Below are 17,626 nucleotides of genomic sequence, written 5' to 3'. Positions count from 1 at the left end.
GTATGTCCGCAGCTGTCTGCAGATGTTCGATGCGGAAGGTATGTCTGAGCCTTTAATCCTAGATATGCTCTGAATGTTGCCTATAGCTCCTTTAAAATTGGTATCCACATTGTTTTTAATGTATAAATCATCATAGTGAAATATCACACAAACCAAGCCAGGGATGTTCTCCACAATTAAACAGTTATTAAAATGTCACAACTGTCCAGGTTGAAAAAACCAGTCAAGTCCATTAAAGCATAAAAAATGTGCAATATCAGCACAGTTGCATATGGCACACTGTACCGGCTGATTTACATTAACAGCAGGTTACCACATGTGGGAGTAAATCATTTTTCCTCAGCAGCTCTGCCATCTTTACTGTAGTCTCAAAATGATTTATGGTGTATCTCAATGCTGTAGAAAGAAATGTGGAAAGTTACAGATTTTAGCTTTATATACACATGCAACAACTAAAACCAAAATCCTAAACCTATTTTTGACTAACATGTCAGAACATTATGATTCAAAGGTCAAATTATATCATGTCTGCAGGCCAAGGCCTTAATTATCTCCCATATGTATTACTTGTGAGTGACAAATCTTTATCTAAACAGTATGCTATAACACAGGTTTCTCAACTTTTTGGCTTGTAACTCCTTAAAATAAGCTTTCTGCAACCCCTCACTGCAGGTTGCATGCATCTTTGGCAGAGGTGATGTGGTGAGTATGCACAGGTACATAGCCCCTCTGGACAGGGGGATTTATTATACATCTACATAAAAAATAGCAAGAGATACAGATCAGTGTCCATCTTGCAGAGACAGGCTGTAGCCACTCTGCAGCAATACAACAGGTCCTTATTTGGTTAGTAGGCACTGAGCAAACCCTTAAGGACATTCACATACTGTTTATAGACCAAGCCAAAGTTTGCAAAGGAGGAGTTAAAGTGGAGTAAAATGAGGTGTGATGCAAAGCCTTTAAAATAGTTCCCCTTTATTCTATAAATTGCCACCTGTTTAAAAAACCAGAATGGCCTTTAGGTGAAAAAATACCGTCTGTTGTTTTCCTGCCGCTGCTTTTTGTGTCTCAGAATCAATCTGGCAGTTTGTTCTACAGGAACAAGCGGATTTGATCTCATCCTGCTGGAGTTTCATATTTCATATCATTTGACCTTTTCCCCAATACAACCCAAACTCTCCACATTAATTCAGCATTACTAAAACCAGCGCCTCCCTCCTCCATAGCTCTGTCCTTCACTAAAAAGGGAACAGGGTAATTGCAGCAAGCACCTCCAGAGTTATATCAGACCCATAATGCATCTGGCAAAGCTCCCAGAATCCATTACTCTGGCTCAGAACCAGGGGGAAAACTACGCCTCCCATCCTCTCTGTTAAAACCAAGCAGACGTTATTTAGCTGAGTGGCTTGTCATACAGAATGCTTGATTCCAACTTCTGAAAATATGTCTGCATATGTGGGTTTCATTTATGTATTCATATATCTCCTTTTTATGTTTGATTCTGTCTTTGTGAAAGCCATTAGCTTTGATCATATTTACTGCCAGCCATACACACAGCAGTATGGAGACTTTTGAAATAGCTGTTTAGTTGTCAAGAGGAAAATGAAGTCATACATGTGTTTTCCAATTTCAGGTTATAGTTCTACTGAAGTTTGTGTCCACACTAAAACAACAAAACTGCAAAAAAAAATGCTTTAAATTTCCTCTTTTTCTGGTCTTTTAGGGGTAAAGGCTGTTAGGAAACAACTTAATGGTCCAATCATAGCCATGATATAGAGCAGTCTGACGAACAGCACAGTAAATCTGTCCAACACAGATGTCGTCATTGACATCTCTTTCTGTTTCTGTTGTCAGATGGCTGTAATGCAATCGTGGGTCATAAATGCCATCCAGTAACTAAGGGAAACAGTAATCAAGGCACAATTTTCTAATGCAGTTAAATAACTGAAACAGAAAAATATAAGTTAGCCACATTTCTGAAAGGTTGACATATAAATAAATCCATTTGAACGAGCACTTTTGGAACAGCTCAATAACCACTGTTGACAGAGGGACAACCTGAAGTCAGCACAGTTTTAATGTGATCATTTTTCCATCCATTGTTCACTGTAACCCACTATACCCTGGATCAAAAACATTGCATCTCACTCCATTAAAACACTGAAATCAATTCTTAACAATAATACCAACAGCATGCACATATAAACTACAATCAGCAGTTTCAGTCAATCATATCCACTGACAACAACTACTGTAATGTGACCAGACAGGCTTTGAATTAAAGCAGAGCTCTTCAGCTGTAAAACACATCTTTCCATTTAAACATAGACCTCTAAATGTGGACTGTGCAGCTGTATTACTGTATATGGGAAATATGTATATCAGATAGGGATTTGGTATTGGCAGACACTTGATGTTTAATGACCTGGATCAGGACCAGGGGCAATATGGGGTGCCGTTTGTAAAGTGTCTCACGCTGAAAATAACATCAACATTTTGCCACATTTAGCTTCAAACAATGTTTAAAAAAGTATTGTGATTTTTTTAACGTCACCTTTTACCACATTTACAGCAATATTTGTTAACTTAGAAATATATTAAATAGTTAAATCTAAATATTAAATGTGGCACCTAAATGTTAAATGTTAAATCTAAATATTAAATCTAAATCTAAATGCTAAATCTAAATCTAAATCTAAATCTAAATATTAAATCTAAATCTAAATGCTAAATCTAAATCTAAATATTAAATCTAAATCTAAATGCTAAATCTAAATCTAAATATAAATGTTAAATCTAAATATTAAATCTAAATCTAAATCTAAATGTTAAATCTAAATGTTCTGGGTGAAACTAAATATTTAGCGAATATGCAAATTCACACTGCCGGTCACCGGAAGTACCGAAATAAAAGCTCGAGATGGTCAGACTGTTTATAGAATCAAATAACGAATTAAAACCAACTTATCGGGGGAAATGGACACTTGAACATACATTAGCGTGATAATAACTACCTAAAATAACAAGAAACGTGTTTGGAGAAATTTTATTTGATGTGTACTTTGAGCTGTTAGTGTCCCTTCAGAGGGAATCACCTTGTTGTTTGCAAATACTTCCGGGTAGAAAACCAGCGGAGTTTAGCAACATATATATATGCACATCTCACGTTTTTCACGTCACTGTATCACTGTTTAGACTAATCTGGTGTTTGTAAAGCCTGTAAACACTATGACTGAACAAACATTAGTATCACGGTCTGAAATTAATAACATGGTTATCGTAGATTAGCGAGGCTAACTGTTAGCTGTTAGCCCCGTTAGCGGTGTCTGTAATGACTCCCTAACTCTAAACGGTCTGTGAAGAAAATATTTTTTCCAGCGGATGTCTTAGTTACAACATGATTGAGCTAACTGGAGTAGTTTAATGTCGTATCCGACAATGGGAGACATTTAACAGATGACGTCCTGATAGCTTTGCTGCTGCAGCCACTGATGCTTTCTAGACATCGTGATTTCCCAAAACTGAATAAATACCACACATCGCAACACAAAACTGCTTTGCTAGCTCAATCATGTTGTAACTAAGACATCCGCTGGAAAAAAATAATTTTTTCACGGACCGTTTAAGAGTTAATGAGTCATTACAGACACTGCTAACAGGGCTAAGAACTGACGGTTGTTAGCTTAGCTTAGGTTGTTAATCCTTCCGAAGGGACACTAACAACTCAAAGTACACGTCAAATAAAATTTCTCCAAACACGTTTCTTGTTATTTTAGGTAGTTATTATCACGCTAATGTATGTTCAAGTGTCCATTTCCCCCGATAAGTTGGTTTTAATTCGTTATTTGATTCTATAAACAGTCTGACCATCTCAAGCTTTTATTTTGGTACTTCAAGTGACCGGCAGTGTGAATTTGCATATTAGCTAAATATTTAACATTTAGATTTAGATTTAGATTTAATATTTAGATTTAACATTTATATTTATATTTATATTTAGCATTTAGATTTAACATTTAGATTTAGATTTAGATTTAATATTTAGATTTAGATTTAGCATTTAGATTTAGATTTAATATTTAGATTTAACATTTAGATTTAGATTTAGATTTAATATTTAGATTTAACATTTAACATTTAGGTGCCACATTTAATATTTAGATTTAACTATTTAATATATTTCTAAGTTAACAAATATTGCTGTAAATGTGGTAAAAGGTGACGTTAAAAAAATCACAATACTTTTTTAAACATTGTTTGAAGCTAAATGTGGCAAAATGTTGATGTTATTTTCAGCGTGAGACACTTTACAAACGGCACCCCATAGGGCAAAAGGAGGAAAATCTGGAGTTGCAACATCCTTATTATCCATGTATGTGTGTACATAATGAGAGAAACAGTGTTACAGCATCTATAAGAGACACAATAACTGTGGAGAGTTAGCGTGAAAGGAGGAGAATCCTTGACTCATGCAGAGTTAAGTTGCCACATCATCTTCCCAAACATACCTACATAGTGATTACCACAGAGCAGAAACAAGCCTGGACATCTCTGACACACAGCACTACGTCAATGGAACATCATTTCCACAAAAGTTTTTTTCAAGCAGCTCTTTTAGTTTATGTTGCAATAACTTATTTAGCCAGCACCTCTTCTCATCACATGAGAACTGCAGCATCAAACTCTTAGACCTTATCACACTGCGTGCATCATGTGACTCTGAAGGTGAGACCACAGCTTAAATCAGAGCACATCCTTACCTGTTCAAACTCTCTGAGGCTGTGCATCTGTACTGGTGGGCCTTTGTCCGTTTCATCACATGAGAAATCTGCACGGATAGAAAAAAGGAAATCATTTCAAGATATTTTTAAATGCAATACTGAAACAACCTGTAACTTTGGCTTCCCATGGCGTGGGTTTTTAAGAACTTTGTGATGCTTTGTTATGAGGTTCTTCCTTTTGTTTCCACTGTATCTTACAAACTGAGGTAATTCAGATATATGTCATTAACAGCAGAGTGGTTCATGTCGTTTTTACGTGCTGTTTGATAGGAGAGTGATTGTGGGACAGGCAACAATGAAAAAAGTATTGTTATAAAATAGGGCTGCAAGATACGAGGAGAATATGAGATAACGCTGTTGAATATCGCGATAAATATATTACTTGCAACATATTTAGGTGTATTCATTTTACATATCTGTGCTTGTGCCACGTTGTCTCTTCTATATCCAAAATATTGCCAGATGGCTAATTTTTTTAAGCACCAGTTCCTTTCTGGCACTCATACTTTTGTCTGCACTCATCTTGTCACAATTTCCTCCTTCAACCATGCAGAGTAAAACAGCAGCACTAATCTAATAATCCTCACTTGCATGTGTGCAGATTCTGACCAGTCAATTCCCTAACGGCAAGGGCTCTGTCTGATTGGCCAGAGAGTTTTCAGCAGACAAAATCGTTCCTACAGAAAGAAAGTAATCTAATACGTTGTTCCTATATTCAAAGTGCAATATCGCAATCTTTCGCAACGTGTTTGTCGTGCAAGTTGTTCTTTCTTAAATGATTGGTTGTCTTCATCAGTAGAGACATGCATGTTGGTTTGCTTTCAGAATTAGAGGGAGAATAATAAAGTAATCAGTTTCTCAACTTATAAATAATTAACTACAACTTCCTTACATATTCAGGGATTCTGTCATTGCATCTGAATCTGACCTCTGACCCCTGATCTGTGACCATGAAAAAGCCTGATGCAACAGACCCAATAAAGTCATATTGAGGTTGACAGCAGCAGCTGACAACCCAACCTACACTCAGCCTTTGACAAATTCACATGGTCTTCTTCAGCCAGTAAAAGTTGCTTAAATGTCTTTGAGCTTTAGATATCAATGTTTCTATTATTACGGGCATATTTAGTACTTCTCCTGGCTCATAAATGGAGCTTGAAATGTCATTCTAAACTTACTTTGCTGATGAAGGCCATGTGGTTCGGTTGAAAGCCTGAGAAGAAGGTAATATGTGAACCTTGAGTAAAAATTGTTTAGTCAACATATTTTTTTAAATGGAAGATCAGCAGCATTTTCAGAAAAGCAGAGACATAACAAATTTGTCTAATGGACATTTTTGATTAATGCATTTCATCTGTTAACAACACTATTTAAAAATCCTTATAAATCCTGAGTACCTCCATTTTAAATAGTTCCACTGTTGCTGGGAATCATCAGTCAAACAGAACAGAGCTGAAATATAAACACCTCTGGGCTTTCTGAGCTTCATCTCTGAGACGTCCTGATCAGCCTTCGTCTCATTATAACCCTATTAAACCTGAATATATGGGCCGTGTCCACACACACACATACACACACACACACACAGAACTGACATGGTATATGCCCGTCCAGCTGAAACACTTCCAGAGGTCTTAAGACGTCTCAAAGCCAAACTTATCGTCTCTAAAAGGCCAGGAGCGTTCCCAGAAAACTCCACACAGGAGGGATTTGTACAATAGTTTGCATTTTATTCCTTTAAAAGCAGGGCCAGTTGGTTCACTGTAGAATAGAGGTGGGGGTGGTGGAGTGCCAGATCCCGAGGGGTGTAATCAAGACGGCTTTGGCAGAGCACAGATTTCTGACGGTTTCTTAAAATTGCTGCACATTAAATATTATTAAAAAGCTGCTCTGTAGCATAAAGGTGGAGGGTATTCTGGATGGAGGCCTGCAGCAGGCCTGGGTACAAAGTCTTACACAACACTGATAATGTATGAATGACGCACTGGTACAACCATGCAAACACACACACACAGTGATACTTTGTGTTACCGCACTTGTCAGGACCCTTTATTGAGATAATATGTCCCCTTTGTCCAAACTAGTGTCAGAAATGTTGATTTATTGATATATATTGATTCAGAATATTTGAAACAGTTTCAGTACTCATTTTCCACCACTACTACAGATGCTACTTTCTTGCTCTCTTATCTCTCCAACAGCAAGTTGACACACACATCCCCCCCCCCCCCCCCGCCCATAGCTTCCTCTTACTTACTCTCTCTTCTCAGTTTATTTCACTTTAATGGGGCTTAATTTTTTTGGGTAAAAATACATTTGTCAAAGCTATAATTAAAACAAAACATAGATACAATGAGAAAAAATCCACAAAAAAGATCTACAATGCATGTAACAGGCTGAAGTTGGCATAGCATACCAGAATGTCAACAACCAAGGCAACCAGGGTACCTTGCATGTCATATGTCAATGTGGAAACTCCATGACCAAACGTTATTTTGTGACAAGGTCAGAGTGAGAATGTGTTGGTTAATCAGTGACCTCTAGAAGGGTTGGCACGGTCGGTGAATTTTTTAACTTTGGGCAGAGCCAGGCTAACCATTTCCACCTGCTTCCAGTTTTTATACTAAGCTAGGCTAAACACATCCCAACTCCAACTTCATAATAAACACATAGACATGAGATTGATATCCACCTGAACATCTCAGAAACAAAGCAAATGAGCATATTTGAACAATTTTAACTCAAGACCAAGGCAGCACAAATCAGACATCAGTAATATGTTACTAAAAATGTCTTATTTGAATAAAAACACTAATTTCAAACATAGGAGGTGAAAAGAATTAAAGGGGTATCACTTTATTTTTGCAGATCCCACAGTTTTGTACAAATTTCCTCTTTAAAATGCTCTTGAAAAGCATGATGCAATTGCCTTCTAATTATTGGGGAAAGTGCTCCCTTGGTCCTTCCCAGTAAATGAATTCAGATGAATTGCCAGTGACCCAAAGAGTCTTTTAATCTGTAAACAGTAGGCTAGATGAACAATACTAGCATTTACTTGGGTTGGAATACTTCTCTGGCAGTTTTCATACTCACTAAAACTTTATGTTCTTTAAAGAAAGTAGCATGAACCCAAAATAACTAATAAAAAATACTTTATTTCTTGGTCCTTTCTTAAATGTGCAGATAAATGAGAAGGTACTGCTGGTACAAAATATTTTCTAATTCATCTACTATTACTACCAAATTATACAGTTCTTTTAAGTATATATCCGAGGAGATTACTGTACAAGGCAATAACAGAACCTGTAAAATTAAGAGTTGCCCAAAAAATAATATCAAGAAACATTTTACCTGCTGTACTGTTTGGATGTAGCCAAAGTCATCACAAGTGCGAAAGCACAGACACCTATTAAAGGGGCGGTGGCTATTACTAACACACTCGGTCATTCATAGACTCACAGTGGCAACACACTGTTGCTCCTAAAAACAGATTATTAGTCAACACAGGAGCATGTATCAGGCCGAGGGCGGTAAACTGTTATGAGGTGTTAATAATGTTTTCTTCCTGGAAAAATAAACCAGTAAAGTCCACTCAGTGTGACACAACAGACAAAGAACACATTGGTAGAGACATGAATTTTCTACCTATCAACAAAGAGTAAACCATCAGAGTATTAGATAAATGTGGGATATGTACTTACCCATCATAGGTCCGATGCTCTTTGGCCTGGCCCGTTTCTCTGCACCACAGTGCCTGAAACAAGACACAGCTATCAGCCCAGTTCCCTCAGACTCAACAGTCCCATGTGTCTTCACCAGCCACTAACCACACACACTGCTGCTTATTCCTGCACAGAAACCTGTTTTTCCACCCTTATTCTAATGAACCATCTTCCCACCTACAGCATACCCTACCTGCTGGTGTCCCGTCTACGTCACATGTCACTCAAAGTGTGGTAAATTCTCTATAAGCACAGAGGGTCAAAAAATAGTCCAGGACAAGCAGTGTTGAAGGAGGGGGGGGCGGAAGGTTCCCACTGACATGTCAGAGACAGCAGGCAGACTCACACACTGGTGATGGAAACTGAGTCAGCGCATGCTTTAAGTCACACAGCCATCACTCACCAGCTGAGAAACAGTAAACAAAGACAGAGAGTGGAAGAATCCACAAAATCCTTCCACCAATCGGTCAAGACTTTAACAAATGAAACCCTCTGAGGCTTTCTGAGACTATTTATTGCTCAGAGATTCACATTAATAGTTAGTCCAGCCAATGAAAAGACTTTACTGGTTAGTAAAGTGAAGGTGTGTTGTTCTTCTGTTGTATATTTTTACCTAAAAGAGAAAAAAAAGCCTGTTTGGCCTCTGAGATTCACTGTCTCAATATGGCTCGAAGTTAGTCAATAAGGAGGATTTTTTTAGGATCAGAGGAACGTGGGCTGGATTTTCTCCCCATTAGCACGTCCTCAGAGCCTTTCATGAATAATCAATGAGCCAGATTAAGCTAAAGCAGATCTTGCCAGGCTGTAAGGGCTTTTTATTAACTTAAGTGAAGATCAGGCAGACGAAGGAGCTTCACATCAGGGTGAGAATGTAATTAGCCCCGAATAACACAGGAATCAAAGGCTTTCAGAGCAATGAGTGGATGCTCTGATTTAACAACATCTTGACCACCTAGGTGTGAGTATGTGTGTGTTTGCCAGTTGTAACTACAAGACCTCCTTGCTGGCCTGAACACTTGTTGATGACAGCTGGAGGAGCAGAGAGCTGCATGATATGGGAGTAAATGTGTGAGATAGACGCTGAGTAGACAACAGTGGAGGCCTCTAACAGCAGCTGTGTGTGTTTTGTGAGAACAACATTTGTGCTTTCATGTGACTACATGTCAAACCTCTCCAAATCAGCTCCCTGTTAACTAATGTTTCAACAAGCTAATGCAACTGACACTTGCAACACAAAAGTGTGTAGGTGGTGAAGCCACTAAAAACAGAACATAGACTTCTTTCTCATTGCCAGTTGACCAGAGCTGTGTATTTTTTTTTTTTAAGATATTTTTTTGGGCATTTTTTGCCTTTAATTGACAGGACAGTGAAGCGTGAAAGGGGGAGAGAGAGAGGGAGAGACATGCACCAAATTATTTAGATCAATGTTTGAGCACTGCTTGGGCAGAGACGGACAGAATTTTGTGGTGGCACGTCATTGCATTTGGGTACACACGTTCACACGTTCACCCACGTGTTGTGTTTTGATTACTGCCGATCAGGGCCAGAGCCGATACATGCCTGTGACTAACCTTTACCATTACGTAAAAACACCAGATGTAGCGAGTGTTAGTGGGTTTTTGGTGCAGTGGAAAAGGGGCTCCAAAGTAGGCTGGGATATCTGAAAGGACACTTCATACCTCCCATGAAGCTCAAGGCCTTCAGCAGAAGCAAAGCTAACTTCTTGATCCATGATTTTCCCCTCACATGTGCCATTAAAGTCATTTCTGTGACACAGTTGCACTTAAACGCACCACTAATCATTCATCATTAACCAATCATCCCAGGTAGTCCAGTATTGATGCTTTCTCACGCCCTTCTGTGTGATACAGACACTGAAGACACCCTTGGCGTCTCTGTGAGTAGCACCCTGCAATGTCTATATAGTATGATGCACAACTCTCCTGGTTGAAACATAATGTTATACGTGGTTAATGTTGTCAAGCTGTCGTGGTTTGGTTTAGGCAACAAAACTCCTTGGTTAGGTTTCAAAAAAACATGTTTTGGGTTAAAATAAGACATAAATACATCCTGGGTATGACATAAGTACATGATGGACAGAAGTTAAGTTAAACAGCAATGACTTTTGGTTTCACATGGAACATGAACAGAGGTCTCCTGGGTGAAAGTCTGAGTTTGTTTAACCCACCCTATGCCGACTCTATTGTGCTTTATACTATAGGTCAGTCGCTCTGTGTGTCAAGTATTGCCATGGATGGGTTTACACTGGAGTTAGCTCAAAGCCCCATGCATTTAATAGAGCCCATTTACACCAGATATTATTGTTTGCCTTGAGTTATCCAATCACAGGTGGACAGCTCTGAGCCTGTCTGTTTACACCTGACATTAGAATGTGTTGCCATGGTTTTTCAGGGGTTTAACAACAGAGTCGAGCCGTTTCGACGTCAGTGTAAGTTTGTTGGAACCATTAAACAGCTGCTGCTGCTGCTGCTGCTGCTGATGTGTTAGCTCCTGCTAAGTGGGCAGACGTTGAACTGACCACTCACTAGAAGAAGAGTGGCTCCAGAAACAGTCCTTCAGCTCTGCATCCACAACTGCATTAACAAAAGTTATATTTTCCACTGGGGCTTCTGCTAAGCAAGGACATCAGCAGTGTGGTCCAGGACACAAGAATGTGGCCATATGCAGCCCAGACCACCCCCAAATGTGGTCTGACTGACCATATGTCAAGATGCGTTAAGGATTGATTTGATGCATTTACACCTGTAGCCTACTTGGAGCTGTCTGCTTGTGATCTGATCAACCAGGACGCATGCTAATACCAGGTGTTAAAAGGGCTACAGAGGCGCCAAAGGGTGCTTTTGGCATCGGTATCACATGGACATGAAAAAGTGTCAGGAGCCTATTCAACAACCTGGGAATGAGAACAGCCTGGATCAGATGTAAGTGTTCCTAATCCATCAAGGATCATTGAGCAACAAACAAACCAACTAGCCAAAAATGTTCACACCAGTGACACACATAATTAAGTCCTGATTATATCCACATGTCAATATTGAAATATTCAGTCACAAATTTTGTGTTTTTTTGTCAATATTGTCCTGTCCTAGCTACTTTACATTAACTGACATTACACCTCAAGACTTCATGTTTTAAATGGCTGTAGCTTAACATCCAAAGGAAACATTCCAGATATTTGGTTTAATGTATTTTAACTCCTTAAACCTCATTGACCAGCTGTGTGGGTCAATGATTACAAACTCATGCTGTTTGTTAGAAACCACATACGTTACTTCGAAACTGTGGCAGAGACCTAAAGTTTCCAAACATACCAGTCACACTGAGCTTAAGCAATACACAATATACAGTTTATGATACTGTTAGAAAGTGTGGGATAAGATGAACACTGAGCTCACTTAAGGAGGATATTGAAAGTTGAGGAGTTAAACACATTTCTAACAGATTAAACATGAATTAACATTATGCGGCTTTGACAAAATGAATGATGAACCGATTGTTTAGTCTGGCAGGTTTGAAGAGGTTAAAATGACAGTACTGAGCAAATATAATTCAGGCTTTTGGTTTGAAACAACTGAGGCTATAGCTTAGCCAATAGCTGCCCATCATCCAGGAACACCACATGTGGGAGCTGAACCCTCGTTATGTAACACTGGCACAAAGGTCCTCTTTTCATTACGAGGTAAAGATGACTTTTTTACTTTATTTATCTGCATTCAGTGCAGAAGAGAAGCTTTTCTATTCCCATTACATTCATGAATGCACACCCACACATGTGTACACACAAAAAACCACAGTTCACACACTACACACACTCAGAACACCCATGATTCATCACAAGAGCTGTTATCATCCAAAAAGCCTTACCTTCCTCTATAAAGATATCCACTCATTTTTCAGCTGCATAAATAAAAAACAAAAAAACAAACACAAAACACTTCCAGCAGTCACTCTTCAAGTATCTCCTCAACTGTCAGGTGAGTGGGAGTCCTCAGTCTGAGTGCCTCCATAGACCTGAACACATCCGTTTATCTTCCAACAGAAAGCAGAGCTCCAGCAGACAGTCAGACGCAGCCAAAATACCAGCCGATGAAGCTGAGCTGTGAGTTGGTAGGAATCTTCCAGCCAGTTTGTTTCTGACTCCTCAGACCCAGAGCTGGGTGACCACAGTCAGGCTGTTTGGCCGCGAGGCTCCCGGAGGAGCGAGCCAAGCACCCAGGCAGTGATTTGACGTGGCAGAAAGCAGCAGCAGAGAGGGGAGGTAAACACCAGTGGGGAGCAAAGGTACACAGTCTGCCCTGTTCAGTATGAAAGACTGATCTGTTTCAGCATGCTCCAAAACAGACGCTTCACTAGGTGTGTGTGTGTGTGTGTGTGTGTGTGTGTGTGTGTGTGTGTGTGTGTGTGTGTGAGTGAGTGTGTGTCAGCATGTGTGCAAACCGCACCAACGTCTTCCTGCCATCGCTGGTAAAACAGTCACTAAGCTATCAATTGACTATTTACCTCTGGTATTTTTTAAAGGCAGGGTGGAGCACAAGAAGAGCACCCATATGTGTTTTTGTGTGTGTGTGTGTTTTCGTGCGTATGGGGTGTGTATGTGTGTATTCATGCATCCCCTCCTCCCCCTGCAGGTGTGTGTGACATGTTGGAGCACGCTTCCAGCAGGTAAAACAAGGTATGAATCCAGACACTAACCTCCCCCAGTACAAAACACACACTGAGCTGCTCTACAATTCTGCCTGCAGGTCATGCAGCACACACACACACACACACACACACACACACACACACACACACACAGGAGACAGATCTAAGGATATGTCTTATAAATCCACAATAACTGTGTCTATTATCGCTCTCTTAGAAAAGCAGTTCAGAAGACAAACAGTGCAGCTGTAATGACTTGATTCAAACAGACAAGCAGCACACTGAGGCTGGTGGAGGGAGCTCAGGATCAAAGACAGAGAGCGGTGGGGCCGGAGTCTGGATCAACGGCCATGGAAATTCCTCCTCAGTGCTTCTCCAAACAGGAGGGTGTGGTCTGCTGGGGTGTGTGTTTGCATATGTGTACATTTTAGTAATGTTCTGGACAAAAAAACTTGCGGTTTTAGTTTGAACTTAAATGACCATCTGTGTGGTTTGGGGTACTGTAGTCCATTACTATAAATAATCAAAGCGTGTCTGTATTTACCTTCAATGAACAGAGAAAAATACCTTCATTTGAGACAAAGTAGGACCCATTTTAAGGCCCAGACATACTAAACCAATATTAAAGAACTAGCAGTGACAAAGGCCAACTGTTTGGTTACCTACAGCCAACAACCAACTAGCAAGTACGTTCTGTGTCTGCATGAGAGGAAATAACGCTCCACACCTTTAGGCAGCAGTAGTCTGTATTCGTCATTCAGAAGGGAAACCAGAAGACTGACAGCACGGATTCAAGAAGCTGGTTAGCCAGTTAACACAATAACAACACAAGCCAATGCTGAAAGAATACACGATATTTACACTGCGCTAGCCAACAATAACACAAAGAATTAAAACCATTTCTGCTAAAGACCTAAATGGATAAAAACATCAACATACTTAATATGACAAGTTTGTTTTAATCTCACGCCCTCTTGAGTTTAGTTGTTTGTTTGCTTTGCTCACTTCTGTTTCTGAGCTGAACTGCCAATCAGAACGATTCATGTAACTGATAGGCTCTGCCATCTTGAATGCCAATTCGACAAAGGCCGACAATGTAATGGTGTGGGACACACCGCAAAAACTAGGGCAACAGAAGCTCGTCGATGGCCGACATTGACCGACTGCTGACCATGGGTTGTTGACGTTTCAGGGCCATTAATTTACTGCTGCTTTTTGCTGTTACTGCAAATTCAGTTTCAGAATCATTTTCAAATTAAAACAGTTGTTCAGGGTGTACAATCCCTTCTATTGCCTATAGTCTATTAAGGCTTTTATTGTGAAAAATCTACAGGAACTGTTGAATTAACAGCAGCTCAACACTTACAGGCAAAGTCTAATCAAGTGGAAATTACAAGCCATTATTTAATCTTTATCTGGTCTCTTTTTGATTTTTATGTAAAGAACAAAATCAAGAAAAGAAATTATCATAGCTGTCAGTGGCTCCCGAACTCACTACGAGGCGACTTCAATCTTTGGGCTGTCAAGACTTGCAGAAAAACTATGCGTGAAATTAAGTGCTTCATCATGTCGAGTCAGATTATTGCCCAGCCTGACCTGAGTATATAGTTTATTTTCAATACCTAAAAGGTACAGACTACAGACCAGCCACTTTTGAATCTGTATGTGGGAATGCAGTGTAAAACTTGCAGTATGCCCTTTAAATAACTAACACTGGATGTTGCTGAACACCTGCAGCATGAGGGAGTAAAGGTTTCGCAAAGTACATTCCAGATTCAGAACTCTGTGTAATCTGTAGTCTGTACAAACAGACACATGTACTGTTGGCTTAAGTTAAAATTCAAGGAATTTCTATCCTTTCTCTCTCAACCAGCAGCAGTATCCTCACAAACCTGCCTCACATTCCACACATGCAGCCGGTTCAGTCAGGAGTGCTGAGGGGCTGTGGGAGTGCAGCCCTGCAGGTCTGAGCAGAGGAGGAGACAGAACACCAGAGTTCGGACTGGGAGGCTTCCCTCTGCTGAGCCAAACACGTTATGCAATCAGACAAAACAACAACCCTTCATTCTGTGATTTACTGCTCAGTTCACTTGGAGCCTTGCATGTTTATTACTGTGTTGTGTTTTTTTTAACTCTCTGTATGTGGAGCTTAAAGTCAGTGGTTCACAACCTGAGAGACAGGATCCCCCAAAGGGGTCGCAAAGTCAGGAATCAAAACATGTTTACAAAATAGGATGGAAAAAGTAAAATGACTTTGACTTTTTAAAGGGTCACAAGCCAAACAAGTTGTACGTGAGAGAGTTGTCATATGCTTACTTACATACATAACAGAACTTGTCACACTCTGGCTAAAAAGCTTTCCTATTGGCTCTTCATTTAACTTAAGCCCCATTTACACCAAATGCTTTCGGTATGGTACCTTTGGAGCCCTTTGGAGAGTACCCTTCAGACATGGTACCTAGACCCAGGTCAGTTTAGTGTTTCCACTGCAACCCACCCTTAAATGTGGGCGGGGATGTTGTCACTCCCTGCTCTGTCCATCAGTCACTGTATTTCCTCATTATTGGTGACACAGATGGAAGTCTGCACCTCATTTACCATCCACAGAACGAGGCTGCACGCCAACATGGCGGCAGTCGGCCCAGTGAATGAAGTTACTTTTTCTCTGACTCATCCTTTCATTTTATAGTGACAGTTTACTAATAAAACTCTCCACAGTATGAACAGTGGTTACATGAGCCTCAAAACCAGCCACAACTCAGCCCTGAGCAGAGTGACCGTCTGCTATTGACCAATCAATGGACTGCAGTGTTCACAGCTCCACCTCTTAGTACCAGATCTGTGTGCTAGGTACCCCAACAGAAGGCCAAAAATGGTAACAGTTAGGAATGGTTCCATTGGTACCATCCACAACTTTTTGTAATGGAAACAGAAAAAAAAGCGTACAGAAGTGAACTCAACCGTACCATACTGCTCGGTGGAAACGGTGCTTAATTTTTACTTTATGTAAAAAAAATTAATTTATGGCTGTGTACTGGTCACAGCCATAGCAAGAGGTATTTTGTCTTTAGGTTGTTCCTCCCCCCGTTCATACGTCCCATTCTCATGAATGCAATATCTCAGGAACGCCTTGAAGGAATTTCATCAACTTCAGCACATAAGTCCACTTGGACTGATGGATAAACTGATTACACTTTGGTGGTCAAACGTCACTGTGACCTCACAAGCACATTTCAGGCCAAAACTCAAGGATTTATATGATAAATTTCACATAAATGTCTCAGAGAATAAAATGATGAAGTGATGATATTTTATATCCAAAAGGTCAAAGGTCAACTTCTGCGACTGTGACAAAATAGTGTTCTGCAAAATCACTGGTCAGTCCATTTCTCAGCCCCTCCAGCATTTTGCAATGTTGCCATTGCAAAAATTAACATAAATTCAGCCAATCACTGTGCATTCTGCATGGCCTTGTATTTTTGTCCAATTACTGCAACTTTGCAGCAAATTTGACCATTTAAAATGAGTAAAATCTAATTTCATTGTAGAGCTGCGTGCAGCTTATTGATTCGCTCAGCCCTCCTGTCTCTCTCTGTTTACCATTAGACTACTGCCGCGGGACCATAGCTCTGTGCCTGGGACAGAGTCACACACACAGTGACAGGGCTTACTATCAAGATGGCACGCCTAACATTACCCAGTGGTTATTAATGGGTTTAACATCAGAGTTAAACTATTTTGGGGTGAGATGTTAACTGCTGCTGAGACAGATTGCAACCACATATGATAGATAGTAAGTTGTCTCATAATCAGACTCCATCTGGTTTAGTTTCTCCTCTCAGTATGTTATAGTTTATCTTCCTTGTTTGAGCCTTTGACTGATTAATTGTCCTGACTCTTATATTACTACCTTTGCTACATTTCGAGCTAAATTTATTTATTGACCACTATAACATCACATTCATTTTTATTTCTTTTTTCACATCATTTGACTGTACTGTACTGTACTGTTTTACCGCACCGTATCCCTCACTGACATCCATCATGGCTTCCACCTGCTCTTCAAATGTTAGATCATGATTTAGCTGTTCAGCCATAGGAATCAGCTTTTGTCAGAGCTAAACTATGTGGAGCGTGTGCAGATGATTAAGTGTTTGCTGATGAATGTGATCCCATGAGGTCAGAAGATGAGATTCTCAGTAAGAAAACTCAGATTGTCTTGGATGAGCCATGTTTATTTTCAGCCAAGTGGTTGAGATCAGATGACCAGAGACAGACTAATGATCTGAACTGGGTCAGAGAGAAACACTGACACCAGGTTAGTTTGTTTAGAACCAGTCGAGTCTGATGAGACAGCTTGATGTTCTGACACACTGAGTTCATCATGAAGTTATCTGATATGAGTGATGTTAGAAGGCTGTTATTTCGGTTTGAGGTGGTGAGAGGCCGTCCTCTCAG

General features: G+C 39.9%; 1 protein-coding gene across 1 annotated transcript in view; it reads right to left on the bottom strand.

Moving 5' to 3' along the window:
* LOC125895244 (phosphodiesterase 4D interacting protein) overlaps positions 1-12,965 on the bottom strand; it is a 114,624-nt gene extending 101,659 nt beyond the window's left edge. Inside the window, exons 1-3 of the mRNA XM_049586909.1 lie at positions 12,389-12,965; positions 8,483-8,535; positions 4,761-4,828 (exon numbers count right to left, since the gene is read on the bottom strand). Of these exons, the coding sequence (XP_049442866.1) occupies positions 4,761-4,828; positions 8,483-8,535; positions 12,389-12,414 (147 nt within the window). The 5' untranslated portion in view covers positions 12,415-12,965. The remainder of the gene's footprint in view (positions 1-4,760; positions 4,829-8,482; positions 8,536-12,388) is intronic.
* Between the last annotated feature and the right edge of the window lie 4,661 nt (positions 12,966-17,626).

Source organism: Epinephelus fuscoguttatus, linkage group LG10 (assembly GCF_011397635.1).
Source record: "Epinephelus fuscoguttatus linkage group LG10, E.fuscoguttatus.final_Chr_v1".
Classification (NCBI taxonomy): domain Eukaryota; kingdom Metazoa; phylum Chordata; class Actinopteri; order Perciformes; family Serranidae; genus Epinephelus; species Epinephelus fuscoguttatus.
Note: the sequence above shows the minus strand (reverse complement) of the source record. Positions and strands in the feature narration are given on the sequence as shown.